An 18,224-nucleotide genomic window follows, 5' to 3' on the forward strand; every position below is an offset into this window, starting at 1 on the left:
TATTTTAAAGAAATAAAATTAATTGAGGAGAGAAAAAAACCTAATGGAAAATGAGTACATCTAGAAAAGGAATGATACTAGAGAAGAAAAATAGGGTAAAATGGCTGAAATTGATCCCCTTAATAGATAGAACTGCCATTGAAAAAAACTTTTTAAATTATAATCTCTTTAACTAAGACTAAAATGTCACAGTATATGTTCTTATTGCCGACTATATGTGTTTTTAATTTACTATTATTTAGTTACTATTTCATTCATTTTTTAGGAACAATTGCTTCTCATTAGCTTGATCTGTATACACTTTTGCATTGAACTGAAGCTTATTCAATCTTACTGTGTTTAGAAATATCAAACATGGAACATAACTATCTTTTACCTTGAGCACTATTTTTTAACCTATGTACAATAAATTGTATTTATTCAGCTGAAAATAAAAGTGAAATCTGCATGGAAATTAATAGATGCATGTTTTTGGTTAATAAGTTATTTATTTACTTACATACCAATAGCAACTTTTCCTCCTTTCTCTCTTCATTGTCTGTCCATCTCAACTCACCATACCTTCATCCACCCCCTCCTCCCCTAGTCCTCAGAAAAGTGAAATCCTCCCATGGATATTAACCATTCTCTTCCCCAGCACTTCCCAATATTCACTTAATATTAGGCTGTGGGTTGCTGCATCAGTTTCCATCAGTTTCAGGGTGAAGTCTCTCTGATGACAGTTATCCTAGGATTCTTTGGCAAGAATAGTGTCAGAGGTGGTTCCCTCTTGTGGCATGAGTCTTAAGCTTGGCCAGTCATTGGGTGGCCAGTCATTCAAATTTTGTTGAATACGTTTTAAATACTAAATACTATTTATAAAAGTATCTTCAGAGTTTGAAAACTACATATACTGGTAGAGGAATATAATATAAAACCCAAAATGTAAACCAATAGCAGGATTAAGAATAATCAAATGTAACCGGGAAAGGGAATAACACTCAAAATGTATATAAGAAATACTCAAGTTAATAAAAAAAAGAATATGTTTGCATCTATGTTCATAAAAAAATTTATCTGCAATTTTATTCCTTGAATCTTTGTGTGGTTTGGTTATCAGGGTGATCGTGACTTCATAAAATGCTTCTATTGTATTAAATAATATGAGGAGTATTGTTTTTAGCTCTTCTTTGAAATTCTGGTAGAATTCAGCAGTATAACAATCTGGTTCTAGACTATTTTTTGTTGGGAGACTTTTAATGACTGCTTGTTTTTCCTTAGGTGTTATAGGTTCTCAATAAAATACATTCAATCTGAATTAAAGAACAAATAAAAAATGTCATCCTCTATGACCAAGTAGGCTTTATCCCAGAGATGCAGGAATGGTTAAGCATACAAACGTTCATTTCAAGACAATCTATGCAAAAAAAGGAAAGAAAAGAAAAAAACATACATGATAATTAGATGCCTAAAAAGGGTTTGAAAAATTTCAACACCCCTTCATCATTGAAATTCTGGAGAGATCAGGGGTATAAGTGACAAATATAAATATAATGAAGACAATCCAGAGTAAGCCTATAGCCACTATCAAATAAAATTGAAAGAATTGCAGAGCAATTCCACTAAACTCAAGAATAAGGCAATGCTGTGCTCTCTCTCTCTCTCTCTCTCTCTCTCTCTCTCTCTCTCTCTCTCTCTCCCTCTTTCTCTCTCTTTCTCTCTCTCCATATATATATTCAAAACAGCACTTGAAGTTCTAGCTAGAGCAAATACACAACCCCAGGAGATGAAATAGATATAAATATTCAAGAAGTATGTCAAAATATTGCAATTCACAGATGACATATTATACATAAATGACCCCCAAAATTCTATTAAAGAACTCTAACAGCTGATATTCTCAGTAAAGTGGCTGGATATAAGATTAACTAAATAAAAATATCAATAGTCCTGCTATATACAGATGACTAATGGTACTGAGAAGAAAATAAGAGAAACAACAACCTTCATATTAGCCACATTTAATATAAAATAATTTGATGTAATTCTCTATGGAACTGAAATATTTGTATGACAAAAAGTTCAAGTATTTGAAAAATTGAAGACATCAGAAAATAGAAAGTTTTCCCATGCGTATGGATCAGTAGTACGAAATGGTCATTCGACCAAGAACAATTTAAAGATTCATTGCAATCCCCATCAAAATTCACACACAATTCTTTACATATCTTGAAAGGATAAAATTCAATATTACATGGAAAAATAAAACTCCAGTATATCTAAAACAGTCATGAACAATAAAAGAACTTCCAGGGGTATCTTGAATCGATTTCAAGCAATATTATAGAGCTATAGTAATTGGAGTTGAGGTGTATTTTATGAAAAAAAGAATTAAAGAAAAAGAATAATCAAAGTATTGTAGACTGATATTTTTCAATAACACATTTATGAAAAGTCTAATTTAGTGATAATAAAGTCAACCATGCTGTGCATTAAACCCAAGTAAGGGTCATTTCAGGAGAGAAAATTTTATTTATTATTGTAAAAATTCAAGCCAGAACAATCTCATCATCAACTGGGGGAGGTAAGCACCAAATCCTCCCACTAAGGAATGATTGGTATTTGATAACTGTTGGGATGGGGAGAGTCAGTTTTCTTTAATTGTGTGACCTCTGGTAGATCAACCACATATGATGCAGTTTCTCCTCCCCATGATTCTTTAAGTAACACAAACTGGACTTGATGGGGGGAAATTAATGATAAATTTCAAACATGGGTATGTAGAGATCTGAAGATTGGTTTGAATTTGAGTAGAATTGGGTAGAGGGAAAATGTGGTCAAAATAAATTGAAATCTCAATAAAATTAATAAAATTATTACTTAAAAACTCTTCAGGCAAAGAACAATACTAACAAAATAAAGGACAGCAATCATATGACAATTACAAAAGTGATACAAACTGTGAAATAAAGACACAGCTCACTGTACTTATTTGCCTAGTCAATGTTCAACCTTCAGTAATAACAAAAAGAAAAGAAAATAGATACAAACAACAGAATGTGGTGCAATGTGGCACATCAAAGAACTAACTTGACAAAGCATGTACTGTACTCTTTAACAATGTCTGAAGCAAACAATACTCATTTATAGTGTTAGATGTAGTAGTTAGATAAAGTAGTAACAGGTAAGTAACCTCATCATGGGCACTAGGTTTTGTAACAGCATTTGAAAATAGTTTCTATTCACTTTGAGTCATAACAAAGATGAAATGAACACATAGCTGTGCAAAGGCAATGATTTGCAGTAGGTTGTTGAAAATGATATATATGAGGATTGTATTTATATTATTTCCATCTGATTCAAACTAGCCAATATTGCCTTATTTCCTCTCAAATTTATGATGCCGTCTCCTTTACGTTTTAGTGTTACATATTTATGTGTGTGTAAAACAATAACGCACACACACAAATATATATGCATATATACACCAAGTACTCTGTCAATTTAGTATTGCATAAATAGTATATATATTAGTATACAATTAGTATATACATGTTTAATGCTGTCCTTTTGAGATTGTATAACATATCAGAGAGATTTTCCATTTCATTCTCTCGGAAGAAGTAATTGATTATATCTGTTCATCTAGGACTTGGGCCTTATGAAATTTCCCATATCAATGATAGCATGTCAAGTAATGCTGTCATGATGTATGTTTTATTTCAAGCCTCAGGGGACTGCATTACAGCTGCATCAATTGGAGTTGTCATCCCACAGTTCCATATTCTCTCTGTGTGGAAGCTGTGGATCTCTGTTGTAGTCTGACCATCTGCTGCAAAAATAAAAATAAGCTTCTCTAATAAGTTATGAAAGCTATACTTATCCATGCGTGCAAGTGTACACATTTAGAGTATAGTAAAAATTATATTGGAAATTGTCAGTAGTATGTTTTCCTTTAAGATCTATGACTTCTGTAGGCATGAGTAGTTAGCTGATTTACAGGGTTTAACACAGTAAATATTTGTATTACTATTAGGCTTAAACAAATTCATTACAACTTAGATTATATGAGAAATTGACTAATACTTTATCCTCCAAAGTATACTTCTGTGAATTATTTTAATAAGTTATACTCAGATATCATAATACCATTTATACTTTGAAAGGCCTTTATTTAAAACCTATTTTTCTGTGATATTTACATTTTTCTTTGTAGTTCCTCAAATGTGATGAAGTTAATGAATCTAATATCATACTTTTATTGTTCTATTGGGTACATAACCACTTTCTATGTAAAATCTCAGTTATATAGCTTTTGTAGCTTGTATTTTCATTTTCTATAAGCTAAACAAAGGTCAATTTAAGAGCCAATGAAAGCATTTGTACATAATTTCTAAGTCTTGTTATACAATTAGTTGCTCATATTTTATATTCAGTTCTTATTCTAATTCAGAAATGACCTTTGTAATTTTCTAAAATCTTTGTTTTCTTTAACTTCAGATTTCAGAAATTGTAATTTTTTAAAACTATTGAAAGAAATGACATAGATAAGGAATAACACTTCTATTCAATAATGAAAATTATATAAACCCAAGTATAGTTTCAATAATTGAATGTACTAAATATATTTGTGAAATAGTCCCAAAAATGCTATGGCGAAGTGATGATTAGATGTAATATAGAACATGATAAACTATGTTCGCAATTTGTTTTTGTGAAGAAGCCACTTAATGACATTACACAACAGGAGCTATGTTTATTGTTCTGGCAGAATTACCAATGTAGTTTCTACCTAAAGCCACGTCTAAAAACCTAAATGATGTTTCACTGAGTAATTATGGAACTTTGAAGGATAACTTGTTAAAAATTAAAAAGCTCTTGCTTCTGTGTTATTGTATGTTGGAAATAAGCGATATGTGTTTTGATTTTACAGGGCTTTATAGTTATGAGACTGTCTTGAGTCAAATAATAGATCATTGACTTTATTTTTTATTGGTTATTTATTTACATTTCAAATGTTATCCCCTTCCCAGTTTCTACTGCCCAAACCCTATTCTCTCCCCTATCACCCTGCTTCTATGAGGGTGCTCCCCCACCCACCCATTCCCCACTCAGTGCCCTAGCATTCCCCTAGGCAGAGTCACTGAGCCTTCACAAGACCAAGGGGGTTCTCCTCCCATTGATACCACATAAGGCAATCCTCTGCTACATATGCAACTGAAGCTATGAGTCCCTGGGAGCTTTTGTGGGTGGGGGAGGCTGGTTGGTTGATATTGTTGTTCATTCTATGCAGTTGCAAACCCCTTCAGCTCCTTCAGGCCTTTCCCTGATTTCTCCACTGTGGTTCCAGCACTCAGTCTGATGGTTGGTTGCATGCCCCCTCATCAGTATTGGTCAGGTTCTGGCAGAGCTTCTCAGGGGTCAGCTATACACAGCCTCCTGCCAGAAAGCTGTGATACTATAGAAACCTTTTATGTTGGACTTAATGCAGTTTACATTTTCATACTGCTTCAAGCCTATGGGGTGCAGGAAGTGGAATATGGTGAATTGAATGAGAATAGCCCCATAGGCTATTATATTTAAATGCTTAGTTATAAGGAAGTAGAATTGTTTGGAATGGATAGACTGATTAACAGATATGTAAATTTGTGGAGTAGGTGTGGTCTTGTTGGGACAAGTGTCACTGAGGGTGGACTTTTAAGTTTAATTAGCACACACAAGGCCATGACTGTTTGTCTGTCTCTGACTCTCTGTGTCTCTGTCTGTCTGTGTCTCTTTTTCAATGTCTATGTCTCCCTCTCTGTCTCCTGCCTCCAGATCAGCATATAAGACTCTCAGCTATTGCCCCTTCATCCATGTGCTTCCAATCATAAGCATAATAGACTAAGACTAAAACTTTAACAAGTCTTCAGTTAAATGCTTTCTTTTATAAGAGTTCCTTTTCACAGCAATAGAGCATTGACTATGACAGTAATGGGGATGCAAACTCATGTCCACATTCTTGTTTGCTGAATACTTTACCAATTGTGTCACCTCTACACATGCTAGGGCATCTTTAAGTTTTTTTTAACAGTTCGTTGAAGATGAGAAAGATGATGCTTTATGCTTAGATAACAGTGATTTTGGTATTTTACACAATTAGATACTAATTCACGTTTTGAAATGAATAAAATGAATAACATTACTGATCTAGTGTTACTGAAAATTAATAGAAATAGTTATAATCTTAATAAATCTTTGAGTTAAACACTACCATAATTTCTAACATGTCAGATGACACTAAAGGCATCATGATTTCAGTTCAATATAACATCTTTCAAAGGTTAAAAATATAAATATAATTATAATTGATGGTGAAGTTGAATTTTTTAAATTATCAAAATTGCCTAATGAAAGACATTTCATTTCTAATTGAAATGACAGAAATAAAACTCTGAATGGTTTCTATTCTTGATGGTAAGCTTTGTTGTTATATCAAATACATCATTTTATTATTTCATACTGTATAAATAATTAAAAATAAGTTTTATACATCCATGGATATCTATACCATTTGTAATGGCTACTATTTATCAAAAAACAGAAATTAGGTTTGTGAAGTGCTAGGGTATTGATACCTAATAATAAGAAATGGCATGGCTACCATTGAAAACAGTACACTGTTTCCTCAACACATTAAATCGAAATTTCCATAGAAGCCAGTACCTCATTACTATTGATATATGCAAGATGAATCAAATCAGAAAATATCATTTATTTACCAACTCTTGGTTGTTAGCAGGATAATTTATAATAGTCAAGGTCTATAATGAAAGGTCTTAGATTCTAGCTAAGGACAAGTAGATAAAAAGTATTTTGTATTTGTATCATGAATTATTCTGCATTGGAAGGGACAGAAATATTGTTGCAAAAATAAAACATGGTCAAAACTCGAAGGCTCTATGCCCATTTAGCTTTTTTCAGTCGAAAAGCAAACCACATGAAGATGGATTCTTTGTAACTCCTCTGATAATAAATGACTAGAGCAAAAAGGTACAGAGGGGAAAAAGGTAGAATAGTGAATTCAAGGGTAGGGGAAAGAAAAAAGTGAAGGTATTGTTTAGTGGATATTGAATTCCAGGTTTGCAAGAGTTTTTTGAAAATTGTTTACAAAGCAGTGTGAAAATATTTAATACTCCTGAGCTAAAACCTTATGTTATAATTACTTTACTATTATCAAACATTTCAGAATCTATGATCCTTAATAAATTATTTAAGGCAACCTTATGTTGCCTTATTTCCATATTTTTAGGGAGGCATATTTCCAGGCTAGCATGACATGATGATACATAAACTGTACTTTAATTCTGTTTTTCTATTTTTTTTAGAAAATTACTTTAAATGCTTTTTTGCAAAGTTTTAAACAATGAAGAAAAACAAATGATTGTTTAATCTTTGTATTAGGCTATCCATAAGTCAATACCATCAGTTTAGGTTGATCTCAAAACGGAAGCCCAGAAAATGCCAGGCACATAATTTTGGAACTAAGGGAACAGAACTGGTCTGAGTTCAAAGTCAGCAAAGATTATATAGTGAGTTACAGTTCAGATAGATGGAAATGCATGGGGGAATATGATTCTATTTTTAAAAATGTCCTTTCTATACAATTGTTAAGGAATGCATTTATTAAACAAAATGAGATCTAGTTCTTTGTCCTGTAAGGTATAATTTTAAATGGCGAATTATTACACTAGGCCCTCTTCTTCTGGATAAGAAAAAACAGAAATGAACTATTTCTGAGCTGTAGAGGTATTTTATTTGATAAATATACTAGAAGCCTAGAAGAAACTATAGTTTTTCCCTCTCCATAATGGATCCAAGTTTGTCATTTGAATGTAACATAAAAGGGCAATTTCTATGTTAAAATTTAATCAACATGAAACATTGATGCCTCAGTTTGAAGAGGAGAGAAACAATAATGGCATTAGAAAAAGTGAGAATAACACCTTCATTGTGTTTGCGTTACTGAATTCTCCCTCCAAAATTGGGGAAAACAATCATCATTTTTAAAGGAAGACATCATCAACACTTAGTTTTCATTTTGTCCAAACGTGGAATTACCTATATTATGCAAACAATGCAACAAATAAAAATGTGATTATTTTAAGCTAATTTAAAACGCAGTGACAGTTGACACATTTATGTTCTTTGGGTTAATGTGATTGCACAATGAAATTAGGTAATAGCAAACAAAGATGAAATATTGTTTCTAGGAAGTGTGAGGTAGTACTTGCTACTCATTAAATGGGCATTTTGTTTGACCTTCAACTTACAAGTTACTAATCCCCTATGTTCGGCATGATGTAGTTTATAAGCATTTCAATATGCAGACATATTAACGCGGCTAGTTTTCATTGAGGTTGAAAAAAGAAGCTCCTGGGATATTATTGTACACTACATTTTGTTTAGTTAGCAACTCTATGGAGTGATGATCCTAGCACATATGTTTCTAACATTATCCACTCTTAGATTCATGTGTTATGAAATTAGCATGTACTTCACATTTTACAAAGACTGATCTTAAAAATCTCCAAATGGATATATTGTCTATACATCTCCAGGCCTTACATTGTACTGCAAACCAATATTGACTGCCTATCACTATCCAGAATAATTCAAGCATTTGATCATTTGGGAAAACTCCATGAGCACATCTGGGAAGATTTAATTACGCCCCAAATACTCTTTTTATACTCTTAATTAAATATTTAACTTTATTTTAAAATTAGTGAAATTTTGTGATTGATAAATCATTTTTTGTTTTTCTTCTTCCTTTTGGGGGGGTACCAGAGTTTTATCAACTTTCTTGTTTAATTTTGTTTAAGTTAACTTGAAAAGAATCAAATAAAATGGTTGGTCTGGATCAAGGCTTCATCATCTGATTTGGAAAATGTGTGTAATTCAATATCTGGATAAGCTGGTAGAAGGGGAGAAACCACTATATAAAGTTTTGCATTTTGTTCTCATCCCTCCTTCATGCGTGCTGTGATACATATGCACCTGTGTGTACATGTACACACACATGTACATATGCACAGCAATAATAATGATAACAATAATATATCACCCTAGTCGTTAACTCAGATGAATATTAACTGAGAGGGACAGCTGGAACAAAAAGTCTGAAATAAAATGGGCTTACATAACAATTTATATGAAATATTGTCAAAGTAGCAATTGCATTCATTAGTATACATTATAAACACACACACACACACACACACACATATATATATATACATATACATATATATGTACAAGATATTTTAAGTGGTGGATATTGAATTGTTGCCTGAATTAATCTGTAATTATTGGAAATGTTTTTATCCTTTTATTTTATGTCTAGTTTTCCAAATTGGGGATAAACTATTTTAAGTCAAGTAAAAATGCATATTACTCTAGCAGAATTGACTGAAACTTAGGAATATAATTAATATCAAAGTAATGCCTATGTCCATTAGCCAAAATATTAGGTTGTAGAGAGTTTAGCAATAAATTATTAGTCTTGGAGAATTTGGGAAACCCACAACTATGGTTATTCATAAGGAGAATGCCATCAATGGGACTCAAATCCATGATTTTTATGGTTTTAAAGCAACATATTTCATTTCATTTTGTTGTACCAATCCAATATTATACTTAAGTAACAAGAAAATAAGACTATCATTTATCTTCTGTCCTATCCACATTATTCGATGCTATGAATCAGCACGACACTAGCAAGGGCCCTGTTTTATAGTGTTCACCTTCCCACCTTGCTCCATTTTGAGTATTAAACATAGACTAATATTTTCTCAACATAATTCATGAACTTGGCCTAAAAAAAAAAAAAGGACGTCTAATATCAGCTATTCAGGTTTTAAGGCAGAAAGACTGCAATATCAAGGACTGTTTCAGTTCAAAGCTAACCTAGGCAATCTAATGAGATCTTTTTTAGACATAAGAAGTAAGTATAGGTCTTGCAGATGGAACTCAGTGATAAAACACTTCCCTAGCAAGTGCAAGACTCTGGCTTTAATGCCCAGGATCGCAAATTTACAACCACAGCAATATTACTATTATTCATGACAGGAATTGTTCTTTTTGTCATTTTACTGGATACTTTAGTATTACATATATTCAGTCTATTATTCGAGGTGTCAGACTGACAAAATGCTCATTCAATGCGGGGGGAAAAGTGTGTATAAGACACTCATGTGGTTATTCGGTCACAATCTGGTGAATGTAATAATAACAATAATGAAAAAATTATCAAGAACGCTTGAATAAGGTTTTTTTTCTATGTAAGTGAAGTCACAGAATTATAGTTAGGAAAAAGACCAGAAAGAACCTATTAAGCAAAAACAATTTCCTCTATAAAATAAAGAACATTTAGGGAGCTCTGTTTCCTATGAAGATGTTTAATTTGTGGCACTCTTACTCCTGCAAATACTGATTTGTATTTCCTTCCACTGATGTCAGACTCTAAGGCTGGATAGATGGATAGATGTCTGTAGGTTTTCAAAAGAGCAAGTAGCTAGAAATATTTCTAGGCAGCCTTTTATTTATTTATTTTTTTTAGCATGAGGTTTATTTTGCTCATTTTTTTTCCATCTTTATAAAATTGGGTATTTCTTATTTACATTTCAAATGTTATTCCTTTCCTGGTTTCCATGCCAACATCCCCCTAACCTCTCCCCCTCCCCTTCTATGTGGGTGTTCCCCTCCCAATCCTCCCCCCATTACTACCCTCGCCTCAAGAATCCCGTTCACTGGGAGTCCAGCCTTACCAGGACCAAGGGCTTCCCCTTCCACTTGTGATCTTACTAGGCTATTCATTGCAACCTATGCGGTTGGAGCCCAGGGTCAGTCCATGTATAGTCTTTGGGTAGTGGCTTAGTCCCTGGAAACTCTGGTTTGTTTGCATTGTTGTTCATATGGGGTCTTGAGACCCTTCAGTTCTTTCAGTCCTTTCTCTGATTCCTTCAACGGGGGTCCGGTTCTCAGTTCAGTGGTTTGCTGCTGGCATTCGTCTAGGCAGCCTTTTGAGATGATTTAAAAGCAATGTCCCTGAAAGGAAACTCCTGTGGTCTGTACTATCTCTATTCTGCCTTTCCTATTAGTACATGATGTTCTTGATGCATGAACTCTGTCCCTGAGCTGCTTACATGAGGACAAGCTTAATGCACCTAGGTTACGTACTTGCAGCAATTGCAAAGCTCTCAGAAAAACTTCCTGCAGTGCCTGGTGAATTGTTTTTCAGAAACATTTCTAAATTAGTAATGAATCGACTGTTTTTGACAACTGGTTCAACATTAACTATAGGCAGACTAAATCAGCCTCTGGATAATTCAATTTTGCTTGCCATTAATGCTTAAATTAAATATTTCACATGTATTTTTGCCAGATGAGACACTTCAGTTTCTTTCATTGGCTGATGTGGTGTGTGTGTGTGTGTGTGTGTGTGTGTGTGTGTGTGTGTGTTTGTGTGGTGTGTGTGTGTGTGTGGTGTGTAAGTGTATGGGGTCTGTGTGTCTGTGTGTGCAATGTATGTGTGTCATGAATGTGTGTGTGTGGTGTTTGTGTGTGTGGTGTGTTTCTGTGTGTGTATGTGGTGTGTTTGTGAGTGTGTGTGTGGTGTATTTGTGTGTGAATGCGGTGTGTTTGTGTGTGTGTATGTGGTGTGTTTGTGTGTGTATGTGGTGTGTTTGTGTGTGTGTGTGGTGTGTGTGTGTGGTGTATTTGTGTGTGTGGTGTTTGTGTTTGTGTGTGTGTGGTGTGTGAGAGTGTATGGGGTCTGTTTGTCTGTGTGTGTGTGATGTTTGTGTGTCATGAGTGTGTGTGTGTGTGTGTGTGCAGTGAATTTGTGCACAAGCGTGTGTGTGGTGTTTGCACAATGTGTATGGTGTGTGTGTATGAGTGTGCTGTGGCATGCTAATGTATGTGGAGGCCAGAGCAAGACATTTGATGACTTCCTCTATTGCTGTCTACCTTGGAACCAGAGCCTAGCCTTTGTGAATAGGCTGGCCAGCATGACCTTAGGACCTGTCTATTTCTGACCCCCATCTACAGAATTATACAATCAACCATGTGCCTGGATTTCCCTGTAAATGCTAAGGTTCCAAACGCAAGTCCTCATACTTGTATAGCAGCATTTTTATGTACTCAGCCAAATCCTCAGACCCTCTGTGGGTATGTCTCTTTGAAATATATTTTCTTCCAACTTAAAAAAAAAGAAATTAATTCATTTCAAAGGGTGAAGCCGAGGAGTGTAAACATTTATGTCAGCTGAGAACTCTGGGGGAATGGAGAACCTGTTTTCTTCAGGGCTAAGGCTCCTGCTAGGTGGCCTATGCTCCAGTAGCAAGGCTTCTCAACCTTCTTAACCTTGTGACCCTTTAATATAGTTCCTTATGTTGTGGTGACCCCCCAACCCTAAAACTATTTCATTGCTCCTTCATAACTTCTATTATTTTAGTGTTGTGAACAGTAATGTAAATATGTATTATGCGACCCTCCCCCTCTCCAAAAGAGGTTGGGACCCAAGGTTCAGACCCATTGTTCTTGTCGATGGTCTAACACCCTGGTACATACTGGCAGGATTAAATACATTCAATGAGATAAAATTAGAGGAAACATGAAGTTTGTAAGGAAATGCAGTAAGGAAGATTTCTAATTCTGGAAAAAGTTAGAGGGGATTTGTATATATGTACATATATGTATATATGTACAAACATCTCAAAGATTAAATATGTATATTGAAATTCTGACTCAGTTTTTGCATGCACTGCAGTAGAACACTTAACATTAGAATTTAATAATTATAAAATTATTACATGTTTATAAGATAGGAATAGAATAGGCTATTTTGTTATTAAAACTTGCCCAAGCCTCCTGATTGTCTTCACAAAGATACAGCTTGAAATATAGTAGAATGAAAGTGAGTTGGTGATTATATAAAGGACCAAGCCAGAGAAAAAAAATCAGACTAAAGCTTTGCCTTCTATGCTTTATCTGAAATCTCATCCAATATGGAAGGATTTTTTTCCTGAATTTCCCAATTTATATAAATTGCACACCCCCCAAACACCATACTGCTCATATGAAAATAAGCAGTTTATAGTTTGGCTAATTTTTTAAATAAATATATTTCTAAATTTAAAAGAAAATGTATAAATAAAAAACAATTTTATTTTAGATTCAAAATAAACCAAATGTTTTAAAGAAATCCTCAAATCCCATTTTTTTTTCAATTTAAAGGATCAGTATCCAGTTATACATGAGATGTAAATATTTGTTCATCTTTCAAATATCATACATTACCTCCTTTAAGGATGGATGAAGTACTATAGCAGGACCTGTAAATGAATTAGGGGAATTTTAAAGAAAAACAGAGCTGGGGAACACAGAACAAGGTTCTTTATTATGCAACAGCAAATATTTATTACAAGTTCAAGTGCAGGTTTCCATTGGCAAAACAAAAATCGTCCAATAATCACTGATTGCCTTTGTTTGGCCTTAGGATACAAAGAAAGAAAGAAAAGATGGCAGTTTACAGCCTCTGCTCTGAAATCATTGGCAGCAGAGAGAGAAACATACATGCAAGCAAGAAAATGCACAGATAAGTTGCAAAACTTTGTAATTCTACGAAATAGACCTGCATAATCTTTACAAACAGAAAATCTGACCACTGTGTATTCTTGACTCACCTTTAGATCCTCTCAACAATTTAGGTTTAGTCCTGAACAACATGTAGTGTGTCAACACCAAGGCAAAATACATGTTTGATGTTTAAGAAAAAGGAAACATGACCCAATACCAATCCACGGTAAACACGTCCTAGCCAGCTTTGAACAAGGCCCGGCTCCTTTCTCAGTTTTGGTCTTCTCACCTAGGGAAAAAACCAATCCTTACGCACAGCATCCCATTATCTCTGTTTATCCGAACTTTAATCTGAACTTTAAGTTCTTTCATCCCCAGCCCCTCTACTTGAAAATTATACTGCATTGTCACGATCCTATATTATCATATTTAAAGGCATAGAACCAGAGGTTTTAGTAACATATCTATTCTACTTTAAGTATGAATCTTTCAAGTTCACAAAATAAAACATTTGGAGCTTACAAAGATGGGGAGTTTCTCTCACAGTGAGCTGGATGGGCTCATACTTTCTCCTTCGACTTTTTTTCCTTCCAACGTAACTCATAAGCAGATTTTGAAAGTTTAAAATATGCTCAAATATAACATTTGGTATTAAAAATAGCAACAGCAAAAATATCCAGTCTATACCTTAGAGCAGTGTATTTCCTGCCCTGTCTGCCATACATTCTACATTTATGTACTTAATATCCCTGCATCGAATGATGGCACTGAAACTCTGTGCAATTTACTCAAATGACAGCATTCAAATATATCCACAAGTCTTGATAGTACTAAGGCAAGAAGTGAAAACAAGTACATTCTTTGATAAATATGAAGACAGAGCATAAAAACTAAAATAAGGCTCAAAAGAAAAACACTGATTTTTGGATTCATCTTCCACACTCAAATGAGCAGAATACTTGACTACCTAAACCATCCTTGTCAGCTGAGATTTTGATATAAACACAAGATTCTATGCAATTATTTCCACATAATAAACTTTTTAGAAAAGTGAGTTTTGCACCAACAACATACAAACTATATACATACACCATGATCACAATTCATGAGTGACATATTTCCAAAAGTAGGCAACTGGAACATGGAATGTTTTTTTTTTCTTTTTTTTTTACAATTGGACCAATGCTACAAAACTATGATTAGTGCTCCAGAACAGATGTTCAAACTCTGTTTATTAGAAAATATTCTAAATATATCACACGAGATGAAAACCAAAAACAATAGCTTTAAAACTGCTAATAATAGTAACACAACACTTATACAATTCTAACATTATAACAGGATTTTTTTCCATAATAGACTACATGGATCACTCACTCGAAAACAACACAGCAAGAATTAGTGGAAAGTATATGCATGGAAAGTCCAAAGAATGGTGGGGAAGTCCAGAAAATTCTCAAAGCCAACTTCTGAAGGTTCCATCTCTTTCTCTCTACTGAGAAGCGCACTGGATACTCTGGGCCAGTTCCACCTGGACAAAAAGAGAAAAAAAAAGACAAAAATTAAAACAGCATGCTCAACATGAAGTACAATTAGATTGAACTAAAAGACAAACCCATACTTTGAGAAGGAGTCGCATCACTCTTAGCTCCAGAGGCCTGCGTAGTTGCCATGGAGGCCTGAGGCCAGTGGTCCCCCTCCTACGAAGAGCTTCATTTCCGGCCAGTTGTAGCAGTGGGTGTAGAGTGCGTTGGGGAAATCTTCTACACCAGCAACATAATTCTCGAGGAGATCATCCTGGTTGATCCAGCCGCTGCCACAGGTGAGCTTGAGCTTCCTTCCAGAGGGCACAGGAAACATGTCTGGATTGGCCGCGGATCTTTCCTCAAGGAACTTCTGAGCACGTATATCATAGAAGAGCAGAGAACCATGGCCTGTTCCCACGGTGACAATATGCTGGTGGACACTCAGAGAACGCACACCGGTGCCTCCCTCTCTGGAGCACAGTGGAGGGATGTTCTGCTGGCCTTGGCGGAGATCCAGGAAGGAAACGTGAGACTGGGAACCCACAGCATAGAGGGAAAACTCATCACAATAGGTGAGACACACGTTCTCACGGCAGTAGGGCAGCCTCAGGGACAGCAGCCTGGACAGGGAGCTTCGGGCTTTCCACAGGTGGAAGTAGCCATCCAGGGACACAGCCCCCAGCTCCTGGTTTTTGTTGCTGAAGGCGAGTGCTCGCACTTTGCGGTTACCTGGATTGGTAGTGGCTTTGGGGATGGCCTCCATATCTGTAGGACTGATGTGAGCATACACAGGGAGCCCTGCATCCTTGTGCCAAGCAATGCTGCCATTGAACATGTCAGGATCCACCTTCCAAAGCGCCACGGTGCCATCGCGGGAACCACTCACAGCCACGGTGTCACTCATCCATGCAATGGCAAAGATCCAGTCCCTGTGGCCTTGGCAATCTCCTAGGCACACCGGATCCAGAGTGGGCAACTGGTATACTGCCAGGCTGTTGGGATTTTCACCTCCAGTGGCCAAGAGGGTCTTGGAGGGATTCAGCTCCACAGCATGAATGCCACAGGAGGGCGGGCCACGGGACAGGTCGGGCACCCTGTCGCGCATCAGAGGAATGCGCATGATGTGGTCGGTTTTGACATCAACCACGAAGAGAGTGTTGCACTTGGTGCCACACACCACCTGCCTGGCATTGAGCCACTGCGATGCGAACACCTTGTTGAGTGGGCCCAGGGTCAGCTGGCGCTCCCTCAGCAGCTCGGGCAGCCTGAGGACCCCGTAACTGCGCAGATCACCCTCGAAGCCTGCGAACCCCGGGTGGCCATCGGCGCCTAGCGCGCGGCCCTTCAGGTAGTTCACCATGGAGAGGTGAGCTATGGGCCGCCGCGGCCTCTTGGTCAGCATCAAGGACCCCTCTGCATTGCCCGCCCCAACTGTCGCCATCGCCGCTGCAGGGCCTGGCGACGAAGAAGTCCCGGCGCCCTGATCGACCTCGGCGGCTTTCCGCTTCCTGCTACCTGTTTGCTGCGGGCCCATGGTGGGCGGCGAGCTGTTGGAGGGCCCTGCAGGCTGCGGCATCTCCTGCTCTGCGGGAGAGGGCTGCGTCTGAGAGTCGGCCTGACGCATGATATCGCTGGGAGATGGAGGCTTTGGAGCAAGCGAGAGAGCGATCGACTGATCAGCGGGGAGCCTACCGAGTCCGGAGAGCCTTGGCGGCAAAGGAGGTGGTGGCGGCGTGACCCGGCGAACAACGCGAGGTCGGGCGGAAAGAGCCGAGCGAGCTCGGGACGATCGGTGCTGGGGCCGAAGATGCGGCTAGAGAGAGAGAGAGAGAGAGAGAGAGAGAGAGAGAGAGAGAGAGAGAGAGGAGACTGCTGCCTGCCAGCACAGGAGTGTGGACTTCTGGGCCTTAAGCGACCAGTCCGTGGAGGATAAAGACTAGGGGCGGGAGGGGGGAGGCTCAGAGGGTGGTGTTGGAAGAGAAGGCGGGACTGGCAGACTATAAATGGCAGATGTGATGGGAGGTGTGCAAGGGTGAGCTTTAGGGCTTGGAGATCATGGCAAGGGTGGGGATCTCATGCCCAGCCAGAAGGGGGCGGTAGGTAGTAGTAAAGCCTACAAGGTGTAAGAGGGATACAAAAGCACAAAAGGCAGTTGGAGGGGGAGGGAGACATTACTCAAGAGTTGGTGGTCCAGCATTCTCTGAGTCCAACAAGTCAAACTCAGCCACCCCCACCACAGCAGCCAAATACTTCTAATATTCCTACTAAAGTCTGAAACCCAGGGACTGCAGGGATGGCTCAGCGGTTAAGAGCACGGACAGCTCTTCCAGAGGTCCTGAATCCAATACCCAGCAACCACATGGTAGCTCACAACCATCTGTAACGGGATCTGCTGTGTCTGAAGACAGCTATAGTGTATTCATGTACAAATAATTTTTAAAAAGTCTAAAACCCAACATAGTTAATCTTGGGAGGAGGCGGCGCCTCGATCTTTTGTTTTCAGTGGAAGAAAACAAAAGTGTGCTTGTTATAATCCAGGGAGACTTTTCACTAAGTTCATGTATTGAACTTGGCAGAAAACAAAATTGTTTGAAAATGACAGTTGCCTTTTTGAACATCCCTTCGGCTGGTGGTAGTTTATTTTCAAAGAATCATTTTTCCCCATTGTCCTCAAATTAAAATGTTCTGTGCTGTTGCAACAGAAATATCTGAAGAGACCATATCAAATGACAGATCATTGAGCCTCAGAGTCTGCCTGCCAATGATTATGCCCAGGACTTGCTGATAGATCAGGAGGAAGTGAAGCTGGATGCTTTGCAGTTCTCTCTTAGCTCAGAAAAATGAAGGGAGTGGAACAGAACACTGCAAGTGGGGAGCTGGGGACTAGAGTCCCCATTGTCAGTTCCAGAGGCCCTTAGACAGAGCCCTCTGAGTCTTTGAGTTAGGAATGTAAAGGATGACCAGAATTGTTATGCACAGATGGAGAGATAAAGAGAATATTCTAGAAGCAATGAAACGTTTTATTGTCTTTATGTTCTGGAATTAGTTTTTAAGCTTCAAGCTATCACATACCATGACAGACCTATACTTGGTCGCTAA

At 37.2% G+C, this 18,224-nt stretch overlaps 1 protein-coding gene across 1 annotated transcript; it reads right to left on the reverse strand.

The window, feature by feature from the left end:
- Window positions 1-13,398: 13,398 nt before the first annotated feature.
- On the reverse strand, window positions 13,399-17,018 carry Dcaf12l1 (DDB1 and CUL4 associated factor 12-like 1). Its single transcript, NM_001107941.1, has 2 exons — window positions 15,221-17,018; window positions 13,399-15,130 (listed from the first exon to the last, which is right to left on the reverse strand). Exon 1 carries the CDS (start codon window positions 16,747-16,749, stop codon window positions 15,244-15,246), a length of 1,506 nt encoding a protein of 501 aa, NP_001101411.1. The 5' UTR covers window positions 16,750-17,018; the 3' UTR covers window positions 13,399-15,130; window positions 15,221-15,243.
- Between the last annotated feature and the right edge of the window lie 1,206 nt (window positions 17,019-18,224).

This window comes from Rattus norvegicus, chromosome X (assembly GCF_036323735.1).
Source record: "Rattus norvegicus strain BN/NHsdMcwi chromosome X, GRCr8, whole genome shotgun sequence".
NCBI lineage: Eukaryota > Metazoa > Chordata > Mammalia > Rodentia > Muridae > Rattus > Rattus norvegicus.